General features: G+C 40.4%; 2 protein-coding genes across 3 annotated transcripts; one reads left to right on the top strand and one right to left on the bottom strand.

Moving 5' to 3' along the window:
- Positions 1-1,126: 1,126 nt before the first annotated feature.
- On the bottom strand, positions 1,127-5,819 carry Mrpl50 (mitochondrial ribosomal protein L50). The gene is made up of 2 exons (XM_032907687.1): positions 5,700-5,819; positions 1,127-2,366 (listed from the first exon to the last, which is right to left on the bottom strand). The coding sequence occupies exons 1-2, from the start codon at positions 5,789-5,791 to the stop codon at positions 1,979-1,981; spliced, it is 480 nt and encodes a 159-aa protein (XP_032763578.1). The 5' UTR covers positions 5,792-5,819; the 3' UTR covers positions 1,127-1,978.
- Positions 5,820-5,957: 138 nt separating this feature from the next.
- Positions 5,958-17,211, top strand: Znf189 (zinc finger protein 189). Of its 2 annotated transcripts, XM_032907686.1 has the most exons (4): positions 5,977-6,340; positions 6,682-6,704; positions 7,118-7,202; positions 14,558-17,211. In XM_032907686.1, the coding sequence occupies exons 2-4, from the start codon at positions 6,690-6,692 to the stop codon at positions 16,264-16,266; spliced, it is 1,809 nt and encodes a 602-aa protein (XP_032763577.1). In that variant the 5' UTR covers positions 5,977-6,340; positions 6,682-6,689; the 3' UTR covers positions 16,267-17,211. The 2 variants fall into 2 exon arrangements, with proteins under 2 accessions (XP_032763575.1, XP_032763577.1); XM_032907684.1 differs by lacking the exon at positions 6,682-6,704 and having other exon boundaries at positions 5,958-6,340.
- Positions 17,212-19,729: the final 2,518 nt, after the last annotated feature.

Genomic DNA, 19,729 nt, shown 5'->3' with positions numbered 1-19,729 from the left:
TCTTACCCACTAAGCCATCTCCCCCTCAACTATTTTTTCCTAGTGAATCTGCTATTTGTTTATATAGTAATATAAATTTTATATTTATATATTTATATATTTTGTATTGATTGAACAAAGTCATCCAAGGAAAGAGAATGTCATTTCCTATGCTTAAAACCTTCCTGCCACCATTTTTATATAATCATCAATTTTGTGATTCGATCTATCTGGTAACTTATTTAAATCATCTCTGCAAAATAAGTACATCAAAGACAAAGATGTGCCATCCTAGCAGATACTAGGGCCACTTCTAAAGCTACAGAAAACAGTTTGAAATATACTTTGAGAATATGAAATTAAATGTAGAATCTAGCAATAGCACTTTAAAATTTAATAATTTAAAATTTAATAATTGCTAGATATTGGTTTTCCATTTCTAATACTCATTTTAAGGAAATAATAAAGTGATACATAAAAGTGAATTTCATTCAAAGAGAAGGTGAAGTCATTACACGTTAACAAATCTGCTTTAATCCCAAGAGATGGACCCAAAATACAGTGTCCTTTCTTCCATCTCTACTCATGGAAGGAAACAGTGGAACTTTCTATGATGTACACCAGATGACCATGTCTCTTTCAAACATCTAATACATTTCGTTCAGTAGCTGGTCTCTAGGCTGCTCTGTGGGTTCTCTTTCCCTCCACCCTTCTTCACCCTTCTTCCATCCCTTCAACCCCCGAGATAGCACAGGGAAAAGGACAGAGGAGAAAGGCGGTGATGTTATCATTACACTCTGCCAATCAAAGGCCATCACGTTCCTTGGGGCAAGTGTGATCTTCATCATCGGGACACCTAATTTCTTCTTCTTGTTTCTTGTTTGTTCATGACTGCTTATCAAACACAATCAACAACTCACCCCTCTTAGGACCCTAACCTTTACCCTCTGAAGAATCCCCAGAATTCCAAACCTCACACAATCGTAGAAACTATCTACAATTGGAAAATAACACGCCCCTGCTAGACCCCAAGGCAAATCATAGTCAACTGCAGTGGACAATCAGAAGCTGCCCCATATCCCACACCTAGTATTAAAAGGAAAACAAATATATATATCTCCATCCATCCCATATCTTTGAGCCTTAATAAGATTAGAACATTTTATTGAAACTACTTTAGCCATATGAAGGGCAAAGAAAACATTTGAACTTGCAATGGCCTCTTATCTGAAACCCAAGTTACTTAGTATTTTCGTGTGATGGTTAATCTTGGTTGTCAACTTGACTGATCTGGAGTCAACTAAAAGACAAGCAGCTGGCCATTCCACTGGGGGATTATCTCTCAAGAGGGAAGTGCACAGTAAATGTGGGCAGAACCCACGCAGAAGGAAGGTCTGGCTTTCTGCCTGCTTGCCTTCTCTGTACTGGCAAATACATGTATCTTGTTCCTGCCATTGCTGCATCTCTTCGTTTGTATCAGAACAGCTTCTTCAGGGAGCCAGCATGGACTGAAGACCAGTAGGCTCTTCAAAGACTCCCCGAGGCCTTCAGCAACAGCTTGCTACTACCGAGACTGTCCGCCTCATGAAGGGTACAAGTATGTGCCCGAGGTTCTCGGCCTCTCTGGTGTGAGACAGTCACTGATGGACTACCCAGATCCTAATGTAAGCTAACATAATAAATCCCATTTAAATAGGCTTCCATGCTACCACTTCTGTTCCTCTCAACAACCCTGACTATATACCATGGAATAAGAATGTTTTCATAAATTATCAAGACTTGATTTTATTGGGGATAAATAGCTTTAGCAAATGTGATAATGTTTTCTTTGTTGATGCTCCATGAGAGAAAAAAAAAATGTGTTCTTCTACAAGGAGAAAAAAAATATACAAAAAGGAAGTTCTGAAACAAGTTCTAACAGGTAACATCTCACAAAGTTCGTTGTCAGTCACCCAATGAGAAGAATGAGAATGATCTCACTGTGTTCTGACTGGACTGCTCAGTAACTCCAACTGATTTTCAAATTGGGAGGTAAATTACTAGCAATGAGTTCATCAAATTTAGATCTGTCTTGAACAGGAACATTATAGAAGTCAAGAACATCTCTGACCCTGCACATCTGGTGAAGCCTGGAATTAGGTACTGCGTGGCCTAAGTCATCAGCTAAATTTGCTAGGAGTCTGAACTTCACATGTCCATCATCCAGGGAGATATCTTGCCAATTACTAGGAAGAGATGAACCAAGAACTTCTTTAACATGAGATTCCAGGCGACGCTGGAGATCACTGGGTGGTGTGTATGCTCGGCTTCGTAAGGGCGGACACACCAAAACAGGTGCTTTTTTCACTTCTTCCACCGTCTCGGCCACCACCAGCTCCTTCTCCTTCCTGGAATGAACAAAAGCAAACATGAATCTTTGGCGGAAGCCAATAAACATCTGACAAAATCTTGCTTTGCAATCAAAATCAAGTATTTTGCAAACTTAGGACTTTCTGAGCACAGTGGAGAGGATGGGAAAAGCATGAAATCTACTCCTCAGACATGTGCGGTTGAATCAACTGCTACAAAAGAAAGCAAAAACCTAGTACATATTTTACATACTAGTAGGACTTCTAAAAATAAGAAAGAACAAAGACAAGATGAACTGTTCTGTATGGGAGTCCTGCCCTCTGTCTTAGTTTGGTTTCCATTGCTGTGACAAAACATCTCAATCAAAAGCAACTTGGAGAAGGAAGGGTTTAATTTCATCCTACAGTTCCACCACACTCCATCACTGAAGGGTGTCCAAGAGGCAGGAGCTGATAGGTGGAAGAGTACTGCTTGCTGCATTGCCCCCATGGCTTGACATGACTGCTCCCTTATGGCACCCAGAACCACATGCCAGGAGGAATGTACCTCCCACTTGTCAATCAAGAAAATGCACCACAGTCTTGTCCACAGGCCAAGCTGGTAGGGACATTTTCTCCATTGAGTCTCCCTCTTTCAAATGACTCTAGCTTATATCAATTTAACACAAAACTAGCCAGCACATCCTCCAAGATCTAACACCAGTACACCTACCTAAACTTACCTCCTACCAATTTCCTATACACATTATAGGCCTGCTCAAACTAAACTATATTGTTTTCCAAACACACTGCCACTTTCCTCACACCTGTTAGCTCATATTATATATCCTCCCTTACGTGAAACACTTTGATCTTTACTTATGGAAATAATAATAAGAGGACTCTGTAAGTCCTAGGACAAAGCACATGTCTCTTAAGTACTTTCACCTGACTTCCCTAATCAATATTAAGTTCCTTTGATCTTTGCAGCAATCTACACTGCCCATTGTATCCCACCCTATTGTACCTCACTTACAAGAGCAGAGCTTGATTTGACAATGTCTTGCTGTATGCAAGAGGCAAATCTGCTCACTGTCATACACTTAGTAGCATGCTGGCTTCAATTTACTCGATGACACTCCTGTAGCACTCCTGTCCTGGGTCACAACAACCAAGGACACTGCCAACACTATCTCTTGAGAACCACCACACCAAATTGTAAGATCTTTAATATAATGGCCTATCTTGTTAATTTCAGGTTCTTTAAAAACAAACTTAACAACTGCTTAGAAGAGAATCTGGCTGACATACTATCTAAATGCCTTGGTTTGTGAACTACCTGAGTAATGTGTTTCTCAGGACTTGGCATCTGACTGAAATTGACCATCCCTACTGAAAACACGGCACCAGAAATGAAGCCAAGATATGCTTTGGAATACAACTTTTCTTGTTGATTTAAGACTTTGTTCCACCAACTAATCCTTCGTCCTTCATAAATTTTGATTCATAAATTGTGATGGCCTGAATATATTCCTCAAAATTTCTTGCCCTGGACACTCTGAATTTGTAATCAGGTCTTTTTAGAGATAATTAGAGGATGTGAGATGAGGAGATTGGGAACTCCATAAAAGCATTGGTGGTATGGCAGAGACACACTTGCTCTGTGTCACCCCTGCTACCCTCCGTTGTGCTACGAAGCAGCAAGAAGGCACTCTACAGCTGTAGCCCAGATAACAGTGCCATGCTTTTATAAATCACCCACTTTCATTCATTTTGCTATGTCAACGGGAAGGGGACTAAGACTCTACCAAGGTATTCTAAGGTATACATATACTGAAAGAGCTTCCATTTTTGAAGAAAATTAATCACTTTTTCCACAAAAATTCTTGAATTGTTTACTGAGCTTTTGCTCGCTCACCTCCCATAGTCCTCCAGACCCTAACCTTACATCTCATTGCTTTCAGAATAAAATGAAATTCAGGTAAAAGACTCAACACTCGAAAAGATAGAGTGACTAAAAATTAAAAAAACAAAACAAAACGAGGGCTTGAGAGATGGCTCACTTGTCAAAGGCAATGCTCATAACCAAAATGTCAAAAATAAAAACCAAACTTTAACTATATGTTATCTGCAAGAAACTTCTGTTTTTTAGAATCTAGGGCTACATTGACCAAAACTGATAGGAAAAAAGGGTATTCTGTGGGAATAGAAAATACCCTTCTATCAAATCAAATAAGCTTTTAAAGGTCATTTGATAATAATAAAATGATCAATTCAACTGGATAGAAATCAACATGTAGCCAATAATATCAGAGCACCAAAATATGCAAGGTAAATATGGACAAGCCTGAAGGAATAAATCACCAAAATAACAGAACTCAATAACATCCGTTCAACAAATAGTGCTTGGGCTATTCATAAAGAACACCAATAAATGCTGAACTGTAATAACATTGTATACTAAGTGGACACACACAATGCTTTCAATTTAACATCCTCCTTTACATCAAAGAAACACTTGGACCTTTATTTCCCATGCAATAGTGAATATTTTAAGGATAGATTACATATCATAAAAAGAAGTCTCATGCATTTAGAAGTTCAAAAATCATACAAAATGGCCTTACTTGGGACATCTGACACTAACCTGAGAGAGGTTAGAGTTAATACCTGAGGTGACGACTCAAACCTCTGAGAAATTCGTTATTCTCTGAGGTCCCAGCGTTTAAGTTTTCATGTCTTAAATATTATCTAGGTCATATACATAGATCCCACATGACGCAGTGAGGAAAACTGTAGGTAAGCAGTTATGACACGGGGATTCTAGACCCACCATGTGCATGCTTCTCTTCAGTGGGCCTCAGTTCCCTCTCGTGTCACACAATACTAAAGCGTGAAAAAAAGAGTACTACTGGAGCTTTGTACACAGAGAAACAGAAGGCATTTAGAAATGTGTTGTAAGCATCAATGAAATCCGATCTCTCCCCACTCCCCACTCAGAGAGCGAGAGAGCCCGATGGGACACACGCGGTTGAGCGGATGCCTTTATTTCTGATTTAGCCAGCATCGGAGGAGTTAGGCTTATTGAGCGCCTACGTCCATGGTTTAGGTTGACCAATCCACACGAGCCGTCTGCTTGCAGACACAACGCTGGGTGCCTTTGACACGTGGCTAACGCTGCTTGCTAAGAACAAGACGAAAGGGAAAGGGCACTGTGTTGCCGTTAGGAGCGGACCTGCCAATCGCGGAAACGTAACTTTCAGCTCGGATCCCTACCCCACGCTAACTCCTGCAGGTTCAGGACCAGGGTCCCATCTTAACTCTCTGAACTCGTCCTTTCCGCTTCTGATTATTTACGTGGAACTTAACCCACTGAGAAACACTCAAGTTTACCTGGATCTAGACCAAAATTCTCTCCGTGTAGCCAAGGGAGGCTTCCACAGCCAGCCTCTTCTTGCAAACCGACACACACACAGCGCCGCCATCTTCGACAAGCTCCCCAAAGCGCCGACGTGCCCGACTCAGCCAATCAGATGAGAGCTTACTTAAGCAGTCCCTGCGGTTACCTAAACCTGTGCACTCCGGGAAATGTAGTTCTCTTGCCATTTACGGAAGAAGGCTGTGGCTCGCTCCGTGGGCATGTTGGGAGTTGTAGTTAGAGAGGTTCCGCGAAGGCTCCGGGTAACGCCTTCTGGTCCGGGGGTGGTCGGTAGTAGTGCAGCTTGACTTTGAGGCGGAGGACTTGGCAACAAGGAGGAGATATTACAGGGAGGCCCGAAGAGCTAGGCAGCGGGGCAGCGGGGCAGCGGACGGGGTTCGGGGCTGGAGAACAGCCAGACAGAATGTCTGATATGCCCCTGGGAACTTGACCGCTCCGAGACAGAGGCAGGACCTCACCAGACCCATCCAGTGAGCCCCTTCTCGCCGGGCCTTATTTCGAGCAACCATCTAGGCCTCATCAGAGCCCCGATGCTGTGTGGCTGCTATTCCTGAAGGAGGCGATGGCGTCCCCAAGCCCACCGCTGGAGTCAAAGGTGAGTTGCCCCTTAGAGAGATCTCCGTTATTTCGCCTCTCCGGGGATGGCAAGGCCGCGCCCTTCCCCAGCTCCTGGCCATTTCTACAACTCTAAGGAAGGACCCCAGCCAACGCCTGAGTACCCCTCGCTGCGGGGTGATTTTAGTTTACTTAGAAACTGCCCACAGTCGTCGTCCCCCCCCCTTTTTTTCTTTTTCCTTTTTCTTTCCTTTTTTTTCAAGAGCAACTTGATAAATCGGCTGGGGAAAATTAAGACTGCTCTAAATTAGTTTTCATTCATGAGTTTCTCAGGTGAAGCACTATTTTTTTTTTTTTTTTATCTCTGTCTATCTTCTGCAGCTGGCACAATGTCTGGACTCAAGGTGAGTGCTTAGAAAACCTAATGGAATTGAGTCAAATTGGGTCACAAGCTGGTGTGGGTAGAACCTTGGGGCGGACAGCGGGGCCAGGGAAGGTTGGGGAGGTCTTGAGGCTATTAACTATAATTAAAACAGTAGTGATATTAATGTGTAATAACTAAAGCAAAGAAGTCCTTCAGTTTGGAAAGCACGGATCCAGATCAGTTCTTTTCCAGTCTGAGGCGCCATGAATCGGGCACCTTTTGGTACTCGCTCACTTACCGTGTCCCTCCTAGTGAATGGGAGAGCATGGTAAGTAATAACTAATACCACTTTCCGTGGGAGAACTGTCCTTGAGACAACTGGGACTGACTGCAGAAATAAAACTATTTGAGCAGTTGCTGACGTTTGGGGATACGGCTGTGTTTCTTACCCAGGAGGAGTGGGGTTATCTGGATGCAGCTCCGAGAAGCCTGTATAAAGATGTCGTGATGGACAGTTATGGAAAGCTGGTCTCGCTGGGTAAGAATGTGCTGTTTCCCTAACTAAGATACCTAATAAGGTGCTAACACTTAGACCCAGAATGTTTCCAGCAGTATTACTAACACCAGTACTGTTTTGTTCCAACATTCTGATTCAGATCTCTCTACGACTCTGGTATCCCTAGCTTCCTTGTCAGCAAAAGCCAGCTTTGGCAGCTTCCTAATCTCATTCCCGTACCACTCTGTTCTTTCCTTCCCGGTTCATCTTCCCACGGCTTTCCTCCCACCCTCTTTCACTCTGCGTTCTGGAGCCTGGGTTGCTGCTCATCACACAGTGTTCCGTACGTCGCGCTTCTGCCTACCCTGAAACCTGGCGGGCTGCCGAGGACACCACTTCTCTGGCAGACCTTCAAGTGGGGGCTGCTCATTCTTCCAGGTCCTCCTTCCTCTTGCCTTGTCTGAAGACATGGAGGCAGAAATCAGTTGTTCTCCCAGCTCTCCAGTGCTCTTTCCAAAGTTTTCCACCTTCTAAGAGCATGTCCTTGTGTGGTGTCAGCAGTTCTATTCTACCCACTGTTCCTGTCTATCATCATCTGTCACTTTTTTTTTAAGTCTTTGCTGCTTAACCCAGTCATTGAGTGAGCCGCAGTGGGTCTTGGTCGTGTAGACTTCAGGAACCCTACTTTCCGTACCTAATAACTACTCAAGTCATTGGTTGGGTCTTAACTTTGTTATAACAAGCACGTCTGAAAACATAGTATCCTGGTCTCTCACTGTCGACCATAACTAAGCGAAGAACCAGAACAGGCTTGCTTCTTGCCCTGGTGGAGCTTAACTGCAGCTTACATTCCTGTCTTTCCTTCGGCTTTCCACCTGAACCAATTCATTTGTAAGGTGTTTTCTGTCCCCTGATGTGTCCACGCCGCTCTGTGGTTTCAATCCTTTCCCGAGTTGTGAAGATCTCCTCTAATTACCAGCATGTTGTCTGGTCACTTTAATACTATGCTATACTTGCTCTGCAAATTTCAAATTGTGTACCTTTTATAAGATCTGTCCCCTTTGTCCCCGTCTACCTAATTCCCAAGCACTGTAGGAAAAATTCTTCAATTAAAAGGATCAGTCTCATATACGTATCTAGTGAGGAGGGTTTGCGTTTGTTTGGTTTTGGTTTTGGTTTGGTTTGGTTTTCCTTTTTTGACACAGGTTCTTCACTGTGTAGCCCTGGTTAACATGGAGCTCAGTGTGTAGACAAGGCGGGGCTGGAGTCACAGAGCTTCACTCATCTCTGCTTGCTAAGTGCTGGGATTAAAGGCATTCCCACCATAGTGTGTGTATATTTCCTGATTTATACATTGGGTTTATATCTGTGATATTTCATTACGTCACATCTTTCTCTCTTAATTTTAGTAACAGATTCAGAATTTAGAATTCTCCCACCACTGTCTGGGCTTCATCTTCTGTCTCTCAGAAACCAAATCAAGGTCACTAACATGAACTCTGTGCACACCCTTAAAGCAGCTTCTGTCATTTCAGAAGCTGAGTCTCCGTTCTTTCTCCCTTGTTACTTATAAACATTGGAGAGGGTTGCTAGGGACCAAGCAAACCTAGGGCCTTGTTTATGCTAAGCATCTTTTCTACCAACAAAGTACATCCCAGCTCTTTACCCTTAGTAACCCTTATTCTAATAATTAGTTTAAATCATGGTCTTCCCAACTTGTGGCAGAGAAGGAAACTTAACTGGACCAATGGCTCCCTCTTGCTGTTTTCTGTGATTTGCTACTTTTTTTTTTTTTTTTTTTTGCCAGCCAAGGTTTTATTAGTTCATGTATATTTTATACAACTCTACCTTCTCCTGTCTGTGATTTTTGTCTTGCTTCCTTAGTCTTCTCAGACACATGACACATTTCGGATCTTATTCTACCTCTTTATGAATGTATATGACTTTGTTTTGTTTCGAGACAGGTTTTTGCTCTATAGTCCAGGCTGGCTTCAAATTCACAATCTTCCTGCTCCAGTCATCCAAACTACTGAGACTCCAGGCATGCCCCACTACACATCGGCTTAAAACTCCGTATGTTTCTTTCTGTGTCCTTGTGTTCCTTACTTGTATATCTCCTCTGCTCAGAGGACCTTACCTATACTCAGATCATTGGCTGCCAGCACTTGATGGTAAATCTCACCTAAGAGAGGCGGTGTGGCGCCCACCTACCCCGTATGTGAATCTGATTTCTTCCAGTGCCACTTTTATGATTGTGGGGAGGTTTTTTCTTTTTCTTCAGTAAGTGGAAATCATAGCAACATGTACTTCTTAAGTTGTTCTTTCTATAACTGGGTTAATATATGGATAAAGTACTTAAAATGCTGGTCAACAGATAATAATAGTAATGAATGTCTCAGTTGATGTTTTCTTTTTTTATACCCCCCCCTTGATTGGTATTTTTCCTTGTCACCTCTGTTGAGTTCCACATTTACAGTTTTCTTCTATTGGAAACAATGTAAGTTATGTCTGACAAGTCTTAAGGTAGTCCACAGAGCTCTCAGGAATCTTCTCTGCACAGTGAAGTCCCTTCTCTTTGTTACTTTGTCTTGACTGCCATTTCTGTCATTCTGCAAATCATTTTTTATGTTCATTCTCATGACACACTGGTGAGCCTTGAGGACAGTAACCGTCTTTTTCATTGCATGTTTTCAACACTTACCGTAAAGCTAGGCATGAATAGTCGTGTTTCTGAGTAAGTATACACGCTAATTTAAGAACTGTTTCTCCTAGTTGGATTATTGCCTTAGCACTAAACTCCTTAGCACTACTCTAAGTTCTTGCCACCAAGATGATTTTGTACTAGTATATGTTTAAAACTTTTGATGGTTTCTGATGCTATAAGAAAATCTTAATTTTTGATCACACTAGAAGCTGAACAAACTCACTGACAAATTGCTGGCATTTGAGGCTGAGTTGCTTACCCAGGAGGAGTGCAGTTATTTGGATCCAGCTCCAAGAAGCTTGTATAAAGATGTCTTTATTTAATATTAAGTATAGCTTTTCACTGTTCATTATTTCTCCTTCCACAGTCTCTTCAATAGATGCTTACTTTCTTTTGCTTGATGGTGCTCCCTTCCCGGATGGATGCTCCCTTCCCTGATGGATGCTCCCTTCCCTGATGAGTGCTCCCTTCCCTAATGAGTGCTCCCTTCCCTTGATGATACTCCCTTAACCCCAGTGCTGTGCTCTATTGGTCCAATGTGATATTTTTCAAAACATACCTCTTTATATTATTGGCTCTTCATACCTTTTCATGTCCATTTTTTTCTTTAAAATTTTAATAGCTAAATTGATGATATAGGTGATAGCTAATCACTTAGTTCTTTGATTTTTATTTCAATGACTCATATTGGAACTTAGAAGAACTGAGAGTCATTGAGCCTACAAAACCTTGAGCTCAACTTTTTCCTTCCCTTTGATCATGTTCTCCCCTCAGTTAAAGTACGCATTAAATTATCAGTTATTAAACACTGTGCTAGGCCCTACCATTCCAGTTCTTCATTCTCCCATTTAGTTAACCAAAAGAAATGTCCATTGTATAATCTGTTAGATAGCACAATTATCAACTGCGGCCAACAGGTCAATCTGTCCCACAGCCCATGTTCATAAATCAATTTTTATTCAAACAGGCAAACCCACTCCTTGATGTAATGTCTGTAATACTTTTGAGCTATAATGTCAGGGACTTTATGACGAGAGTGGAAATAATGTCTGATCCTTTATAGAAAAAGTATAACAACTACAGCTCTAAATTTGATTGAGATTCATGTTACCATCAATATCTTCTTAGCTATCAGATTATTTGTCGTACTTTGTTAAAGATATTGATTCATGCTAGTATGAGCCAGTAAGGGGATTTTTTTTTTAATAGGACCATATTTCTTATAGAATATACAGGCATGGTCAGAGCTGATGCAAATAGTTCTGGAAGGAGAAGTTGAATCAGTCTCAAGAAGTAAGGAATTGTGGTTTTTGTTTTTTGTTTCTTTAGTCAAATTGAACTGCTATAACAAAAGGCGGCAACCTCCATGCTGTAAGCACAGTTGTCTCTGCTCCCCTGGATCTGCGAAGCACCCCTACACTCCATACTGCCTCCTCATATTTTGCATAATGAAAAATTATATATTTTCGAACTTATGTTTAGAATTTCTTCCCACAGTTCTGGCGGGCTGCCCTAAAGGTCACAGAATTGACCTTTTGCTGAGGCGTAAGCCACACCTTCGCTCCCAGACTCATGCTGTCTCTAGTTATCATGGAGTCATCAATCTTGGCAGAGAGGACATTCCTTTGAAGGTGGAGCATGAAATCCTTCCACCACAGCAGCCATCAACACTGGTGGAGGCCCATGCCCTGCTAGCTCTGTTCTGGGTGCAGGAGGGACCATGTCATTCCGTCCCTTACATGGCCAAGCAGGACTCGGCATTTATTTAAGTAGTCTGTATTATCTTTATTAGAATATTAATAGCTATGGATTAGTTTGTGGAGAATTGTGGTCTTTAGAATATCATTAACCATTTGGTTGGCTCTATTTAACTGAACTTTTTTCTTTGGGATTTGGTTTTGGTTTCTTTGTTTGGTTTGGGTTTTTTTTTTTTTTTTTAATCTATTAGGAGTTAGGAAGTCTCATTTTGTGACCCTGGCTGGTCTGACACACACACCAGGACTTAAGTCATTTTCCTATTTCAGCCTCTAAAGTATCTGGGTCTATAGACCTGTATCACTATGACTAATTTGGTCCTTTTGCTTTGTTTTATATTTTGAATCATAGAATATTGCTATGTAGCCCAGGAGAGTCTGATCTCATAAGTAATGGTTAGCCTCAAGCTCTAATAGTTTTTCTGCCTTGATCTCTCTGAGTGTTGGGATTATAAGCATATATTGCCATACCTGGTTCTAAGCTTGTACGTTTTTTAGTTACATTAATTTCTGAGTTTTGTATCTTCTGCTACTACTTTAAAGAGCATGTTTCATTTTTCCATAATATTTACTAGCTGCTTTTTGTGGTAATAAAACAATGCACACATATCAGAAATTTATCTTATTCTCTTGAATAAATAGCCAGAAAAGTACAGAGCAGCAGTAGTTTCCAAGGAAACATGTTACTGTGGTTATTAACAAAAATAATTGACATTAAAAAAAAAATCTAAATCTACTTCGTGAAACTTTGCAAGGACTTTTTAAGGTAACTCCATTGGGTGAAATCTCAAAGACCCAAGTGTGTCTTTGCTAAACAATGTTAAAGAATTGACTACTAAATGAGATATACAAAGGTATGGTGTAAAATAATATACAAGCGATTTCCTCGTGTAATATATCATAGCTATCAAATAGAAAGCTTGATTGAGGCATGGAAGCCATATCATGAAGACTTCTGTTTCTAAAAATCTAGAACCCACTAGGCTAATGCAATATGATGGCAACCTTAAGATAAATGGGCATCTGATTGTGAAAATTAAGATAAGAAATAGAGATATTAGAAAGAAATTCTAGTATCTTCAGATTAACAGTAAGGAAAAAAAGGAGAAATCTAGGATTTGAGAATAGTAGTGGTATCAATTAGAAATGGAGAGGCATTAAGAGATGATGATGTTGATGATGGTGGTGGTGGTGGTGGTGGTGGTAGTGGTGGTGGTGGTGGTGGTGGTGGTGGTAGTGATGGTGCGTGTAAGTGAATGGTATTTGGAAAACAGTGTCATAGGGATAAAAGCCTGAGTACACAAAGCAACAGCTACACAAAGTAGTTGTCAAAGGTGACGACGTAATGAGGTAAATTCAGTAGAAAAAGCCAAAGAAGTGGGGAGTCAGATTTACAGGTAGAGAGGTGGGTACCATCAAAAAGAGAAGCAATTAAGAAATGGGAATCATCAACAATGTGGGATGCTGCTGAATAAAATAAAGACTACAAAATTCACTGTATTGTTGGAAAGTCTTTAGTGATTTGTTGAGAAGTTCCCTCTCTGTTCTAGAAACAAAAGCTTCGTTGTGGCTTACAGAATAAATTGAATAGGAAGACGGTGGGGAATAAGGAAAAGAATGGGAAGCTGTAGTGTGAGATTTTGTTTCAGGAAGCTTCTGTCAAGAAAAAAAGATTTCAGGCTCAAAATGGAGTTGGTCGTGCCATGGTAGGAAGATGCCAATGGAAAGTTCAGATTGAAAGAAGAGGAAAGAGCTGAACACCTGCTCAGAGGAGCGTGGGTCAGCAGGGGTAGTAAAATACTTCTGGACCTGGATGACATATACATCCCTGTTACAGGTAGTTTCCATGGGTAGAGGCAGAAAATTGAAGGGATGTTGCATTCTTTTTTGCTGTGTTAAAAGAAGCAATTTAGTGAAGGGAATTTATTATTTTGGGGGAAGGTGGTATAAACTAACTTAGTCATTAGATCATTAAAAAGTCTAAAATACAACAAAATTGTGGGAAAAGACGATTATGGAAAAGGAACTTGTTTAGGGCCAAATATGAAGTATCAAACAACGGGAGACAGAAACCAGCCTGGCGCTCTGTTTTATCAGGCAGCGTTATATTCTTCCCCTTCACTTACCCAGGGTTTTTCTTAGATGGCTGAAAAATGTGGTATGCTTTGTTTTGCATGATATCATAAACTACCACAGACAACTATTTTTCATTAACTAAATGTAGTTATATTTATTCTTGTGGATAGATACCTCAATCCTTTATTGTAGGTGCTGCTGTTTTCTTAGTATGTTATCTTTTTTCTTGATATTTTCTCTCCAGTTTTACTTAACACCATTTTATTGGTAGTGTTTTATGTCTCATCTTTGAATCCTGGCTGATAACTTAGTATCTTGCATGCCTTAGGTGATCAGTCAGTTAATTTTGGTTAATAAATTACCTATAGAATCCTCTGTTCTTTGTTTTTCATCCTTCCTAGGCTCCTCCTATTTGTCCTTTCCGGTCAACTATTGATCTAGTTATATTCTAGTAGCTTTCCAATGCTTTCTCATCCTAAGTTGCCTTAACCTATTTTTCCCTAGGTATCTTTTCTTTGATAGTTTCACTGCTATAAAAAAGAAGAACTATAAATAAGTCAGATAGCTAATGTTAACTAATACTAAACCAAGCACAGTGATACACACCTGTAGTCCTAGCTATCTTAAGAATGCTGAACTGAATCTTATGATCCCAAGAATTCAGGCCAGTCTAGGCAATATATCTTGCCTCTTAAAAAATTATTTGATAAAATATATATTATGAGCTAGTATTAACTTAAGTAGTAAAAGAAAATACACATTAGCTATAGCAGGTTGATTTATGTTGATAACTGTGTTTTTCTAATAATTTCTCCTTTTCATTAAAGCCAATACTTATATTTTTTTATTTACAAATATTTCAGATGTTTTAAACAGAAATAAAGATGAAGAGCCAACTGTGAAAGAAGAAATTGAGGAAGACATCGAACCACAGGGTGTAATAGTTACAAGAATCAAAAGTGAACTTGATCAGGATCCTATGGGTAGCGAAACCTTTGAACTTGTTGGTAGGTTAGATAAACAAAGAGGAATCTTCTTATGGGAAATACCACGTGATTCTTTGACTGAGGAACAGAAAATGTTCAGAGGACACACTAATGTTCGTAAGAGACCAAACTCTGAAGAGAAATGTCATAAATGTGAAGAATGTGGAAAACGTTTTGTCCGCAAGGCCCATTTCATTCAGCATCAAAGGGTCCACACTGGTGAGAAACCTTTTCAGTGCAACGAGTGTGGAAAAAGCTTTAGTCGAAGTTCATTTGTTATTGAGCATCAGAGAATTCACACTGGGGAACGGCCCTATGAGTGTAATTACTGTGGGAAAACCTTTAGTGTGAGCTCTACCCTTATTAGGCACCAGAGAATCCACACTGGGGAGAGGCCTTACCAGTGTAATCAGTGTAAACAGAGCTTCAGCCAGAGAAGGAGTCTTGTTAAACATCAAAGAATTCACACTGGTGAGAAACCCCACAAATGTAGTGACTGTGGAAAAGCCTTCAGTTGGAAATCGCACCTTATTGAGCATCAGAGGACACACACTGGTGAGAAACCCTATCACTGTACCAAATGCAAGAAAAGCTTTAGTCGAAACTCACTGCTTGTTGAACACCAGAGAATTCATACTGGGGAAAGACCTCATAAGTGTGGTGAATGTGGGAAAGCTTTTAGATTAAGTACATACCTTATACAACACCAAAAAATACACACTGGTGAGAAGCCCTTTCTTTGTATTGAATGTGGCAAGAGTTTCAGTCGGAGCTCATTCCTTATTGAACATCAAAGGATTCATACTGGTGAACGCCCTTATCAGTGCCAAGAGTGTGGGAAAAGTTTCAGTCAACTTTGCAACCTTACTCGTCATCAGAGAATTCACACAGGAGACAAACCCCACAAGTGTGAGGAATGTGGAAAAGCCTTCAGCAGAAGCTCAGGTCTCATTCAGCATCAGAGAATACACATCAGAGAAAAGACTTCTCCATTCAAGGAAACTAAGGGAAGTTTTGATCCAAACTGTGGTCTTGTTATTCAGCAGGAAGTCTACCCTAAGGAAAAATCTTACAAATGCGATGACTGCGGGAAGACGTTTAGTGTTAGTGCTCATCTTGTACAACATCAGAGGATCCACACTGGTGAGAAGCCTTACCTGTGCACCGTCTGCGGGAAAAGCTTTAGTCGGAGCTCATTTCTTATTGAGCACCAGAGAATCCACACTGGTGAGAGACCTTATTTGTGCAGACAATGTGGCAAAAGTTTTAGTCAACTTTGTAATCTCATCCGACATCAGGGTGTTCACACTGGTAATAAACCCCATAAATGTGAGGAGTGTGGGAAAGCCTTTAGTAGGAACTCAGGTCTCATTCAGCACCAGAGAATACACACAGGAGAGAAACCTTATAGGTGTGAAAAATGTGACAAAAGTTTCAGTCAACAGCGAAGCCTTGTCAACCATCAGAAGATCCATGCGGAGGTGAAAACCCAAGAAATTTATGAATGTGACGCTTGCGGCGAAGCCTTCACTTGTCAGATTTCGCTGATTCAGCATCAAAAATTACATATTATGTGGATGCAGTAAAATTAGAGATATTTTAATGCTCAAATTTGAGACTAGCTACCGAAGTGCAGTTTTAGTATGGCCCAACATGGGTCAAATATAGTGATAAAGCAAATAGTCGTTGGCCTCATGAAAAATGGTTTCTAAAGATCCTATGGATAGTGGACACTGCCTGAGGGAAACTGACTTGCAATTACTAGTTGCTTTCATAGCCACAGAGATCTGTTGATTTATCTAACCTTTCAGTAGAGCTGTCTGGGCAAAGCATATGGGAAAGGTTCTGAAGGACACAGTGAAATCAGTGTACGGGAACTGGGAGCAACTGATCCTGGGAAGGTAGGGCTAATTCAGAAGTCTTCTATTAGCACCTCCTGCAGTTGCTCTTCAGTACCGTGAAGTTAGGCTAGACACGTCAAACCTCAGTGATTGGGCAAATGTAATCTGTGGAAGCCCAGATACTCTCAAAGTCATCAAACAGTGTTTATAACTGTTAAAGAAATTTGTGTGGAAAATTTCTCCAGGGCTTCCCAGGTTGATAAAAGGCATGATTATTAAGTTGTAAAGGTACTTGTTGGTGTTAACAACCAATTAAGGTGTTACCAAGGAATCTTTGGGAGTGCCTTCCCCTGAGCCCCAAAATGGGCCCCAAAAGATAATTACTGATTTATTTTGTGCTGTCTCATCTGTGAAACCTCTTTGTAATACTGTATCAATATTACTTTATTATTCCCACATAATCAGGAACATGTAAACATGTACGTATTTTAATTACCAAGAATTGGAAATAATAATAAAAAAAAATGACCTAAAATGTATGCTAGAGAGCTGAGATATTTTGGTATTGCTTTAGGTCTTATGGTAGATTTGCACGTAAGATTTAAATTCTTATTTCTTGATCCTCGGTCCTCCTTTATTAACACGCATATGCCTATTTATCTACTTTAATCATTAAACCTGTTTGGTGTTTTGGTTTGTGCATTATTAGTTGCTTTAGGATAATAGCCCTAATGGACTACTGTGTTTTGAACGTCAGAATCAAAGATTTGAAAGAAACTTCTCCTCTTCTTGTGACTCATTGACATTTTTTTTGGAGTACTTCAGTATAAGATTAAGTTTGGGCTCTTAAATATCTGAGTATAGAGTTCTAAGTCCTTAGAACCCCAACTCAAACCTTATTAATTTGAGCAAGTACCCCTATTCTATATACTACCCATTCTAAAATTCATTTCTAATTTTCCTTCTCCCCTCAAATATTGTGTGTGTTCATATAAATGTTGAGTCTGTATGTGTATGGTAATATACCATCTATATGTTCTTTTGTTATATTATCATATGTTTAGATTTTAAAGATTTATTTATTTATTATGTATACAGCATTCTGCCTGCTTATATGACTCAAGGCCAGAAGAGGGCACCAAATCTCATTACAGATGGTTGTGAGCCACCATGTGGTGCTGCTGGGAATTGAACTCAGGACCTCTGGAAGAGCAGCCAGGGCTCTTAACTTCTGAGCCATCTCTCCAGCCCCCCATCCCCTGTTCATTTTAAACACTAAGTCTGGGTGTTCGATGCCTTAGTTGATAAAGAGCCCTGATACTAAGACTGGAGCTCCTGGCAGAAGGAGAGAGAACAAGTACAGTTTACCCTGACTTCCACATTTCCACTTGGCAGTCACATAATCGCAAGTACACAAAATAATTTTTAAAACTGCCCTACAGATTAAACTGCACCCACCCTAGATCATCCCAGTTGATTTTGTACCAGTGGTTCCTAGGTCAGGGTCTCAAATAAGGAAGAGGCTTCTTAGAGCTCCTCTCAATTAGAAGAGGAGGAGGAGAAGGAGGAGGAGGAAAAGAAGAAGCAGCAGCAGCCTTAATGCAAAGTGTGTTTTTCACTGAAAGCTTAGAAAAGCTAACTTATTCTAAGGACAAGTCCATAATTCCTTATCTAATGCCTTGAGACCATGTGTTTCCAAAATCAGATCTTTTAGGATTCTGTGGAGAAAATGCAATGCTAGCACCATTTATTGCATAACTTTCCACATGACCTTGGCAGTGCCTTAAACACATTAATACCTTTATTACACCAATGATGACAGACAACCTCAGGTCAATTTTTCCACCAAATAATTTCCTGCAAACTTGTATGAAAACTCAAAAGTTTTCAGAACATTTATTTTAGAACTGTGAATAACGGGTTGTGATCTTGTTCAGATGTACTGTCTTATTTATTCTCTCAACAACCTAAAAAATACACAATCTACAGATGAAAATGCCAACAGCGTGAAGTGTGTCCATGGTCACACTATGGTAGAGCCAGAGTTTGAATGTAGTTGGGGTTTCTATTGCTGGGATGAAACACTATGACCATAAACAACTTGGGGAGAGAGGGCGTTATTTCACCTTACAGCTTACAGTCCATGACAGGAAGTCAGAGCGGGAACACAGCAGGAATCTAAAGGCAGGAACTGGAGCAGAGGCCATGGAGGAATGCAGCATATTGGCTTGCTCCCCTCCATAGCTTGCTCAGCCTGCTTGCTTTTAGCACCCAGGGTCACTTTCCCTGGGGTGGTATCTCCCACACTGAGCCCCCACCCCCAGGTCCATCTGTTGGAGTCCTTTTCTCAAATGACGTTCTTATCAAATGACCCTAGCTCATACCAAGTTGACACAAAACTAGCCTACACCCAAAACTTTAGATTATCTCTCTTTGAAGTTTTCAAACTACAGTAGCCTAAATCTCCCTAACTGGATTTGAGATCTTAGATGACTTCTTAGGGCACTGGAACTCAGTTTTCTCCTCTTGCTGTGAAACCCCTAAATATCTAAATCATGTGGACCTACAGTCCATTTGGGGCTTGGCCTTTGTCCTTGCCTTCTCCATGGTGTCTGTTGGCATTTGGAAACTTATATTCTCATTGTCACATACATTATGAATTATTAAAAGTAGTATCCTTTTTATAAAGCGTAATGTAGGCCCATGTTTGAAATTCAGCTTTTATAAGTCTCTAAATTGTTAATGGTTCCCCTTGTCTTTGAAGATCTTTCAGTTACCTCCCCATAGTTACAAATTGCTTTAGCTTTTTTCCCCCTTATTTCTCACTTCTTCTGTTTCTCTTACTCCCCAAGTCATGCCATGATTCCTCAGAAAGGGGAAAAATATGACATCTCTAAGATTATTACTTTCACATTTAGACAGTTTTTTGGCTTTTAGTATTTACGTCTTCAAATATATCTTCTAGTAACTAATCAAAGTATTTTCTGACACAAAGGCAGTTTGTTTTCTAAGTGTCCCTTTCCCTTGATTCTTCCTAGTCTCACATAAATGCCACCTCTTCCTGGATTACCCAGAATTCAGGAAATTAATGTAAATAGAATTTCAATAGGTACAGCCCTTCAGTATAAAAGGTATATCAGTAGCTAGGGAAAGTACTGTATTTAAATCCTCTCCCCCAGGAAAATGTAAATTAATCTTGACCAAAGAT

Source organism: Rattus rattus, chromosome 7 (genome assembly GCF_011064425.1).
Source record: "Rattus rattus isolate New Zealand chromosome 7, Rrattus_CSIRO_v1, whole genome shotgun sequence".
In the NCBI taxonomy this organism is placed as follows: Eukaryota; Metazoa; Chordata; class Mammalia; order Rodentia; family Muridae; genus Rattus; species Rattus rattus.
This window is presented reverse-complemented; position numbering and strand designations above follow the sequence as displayed.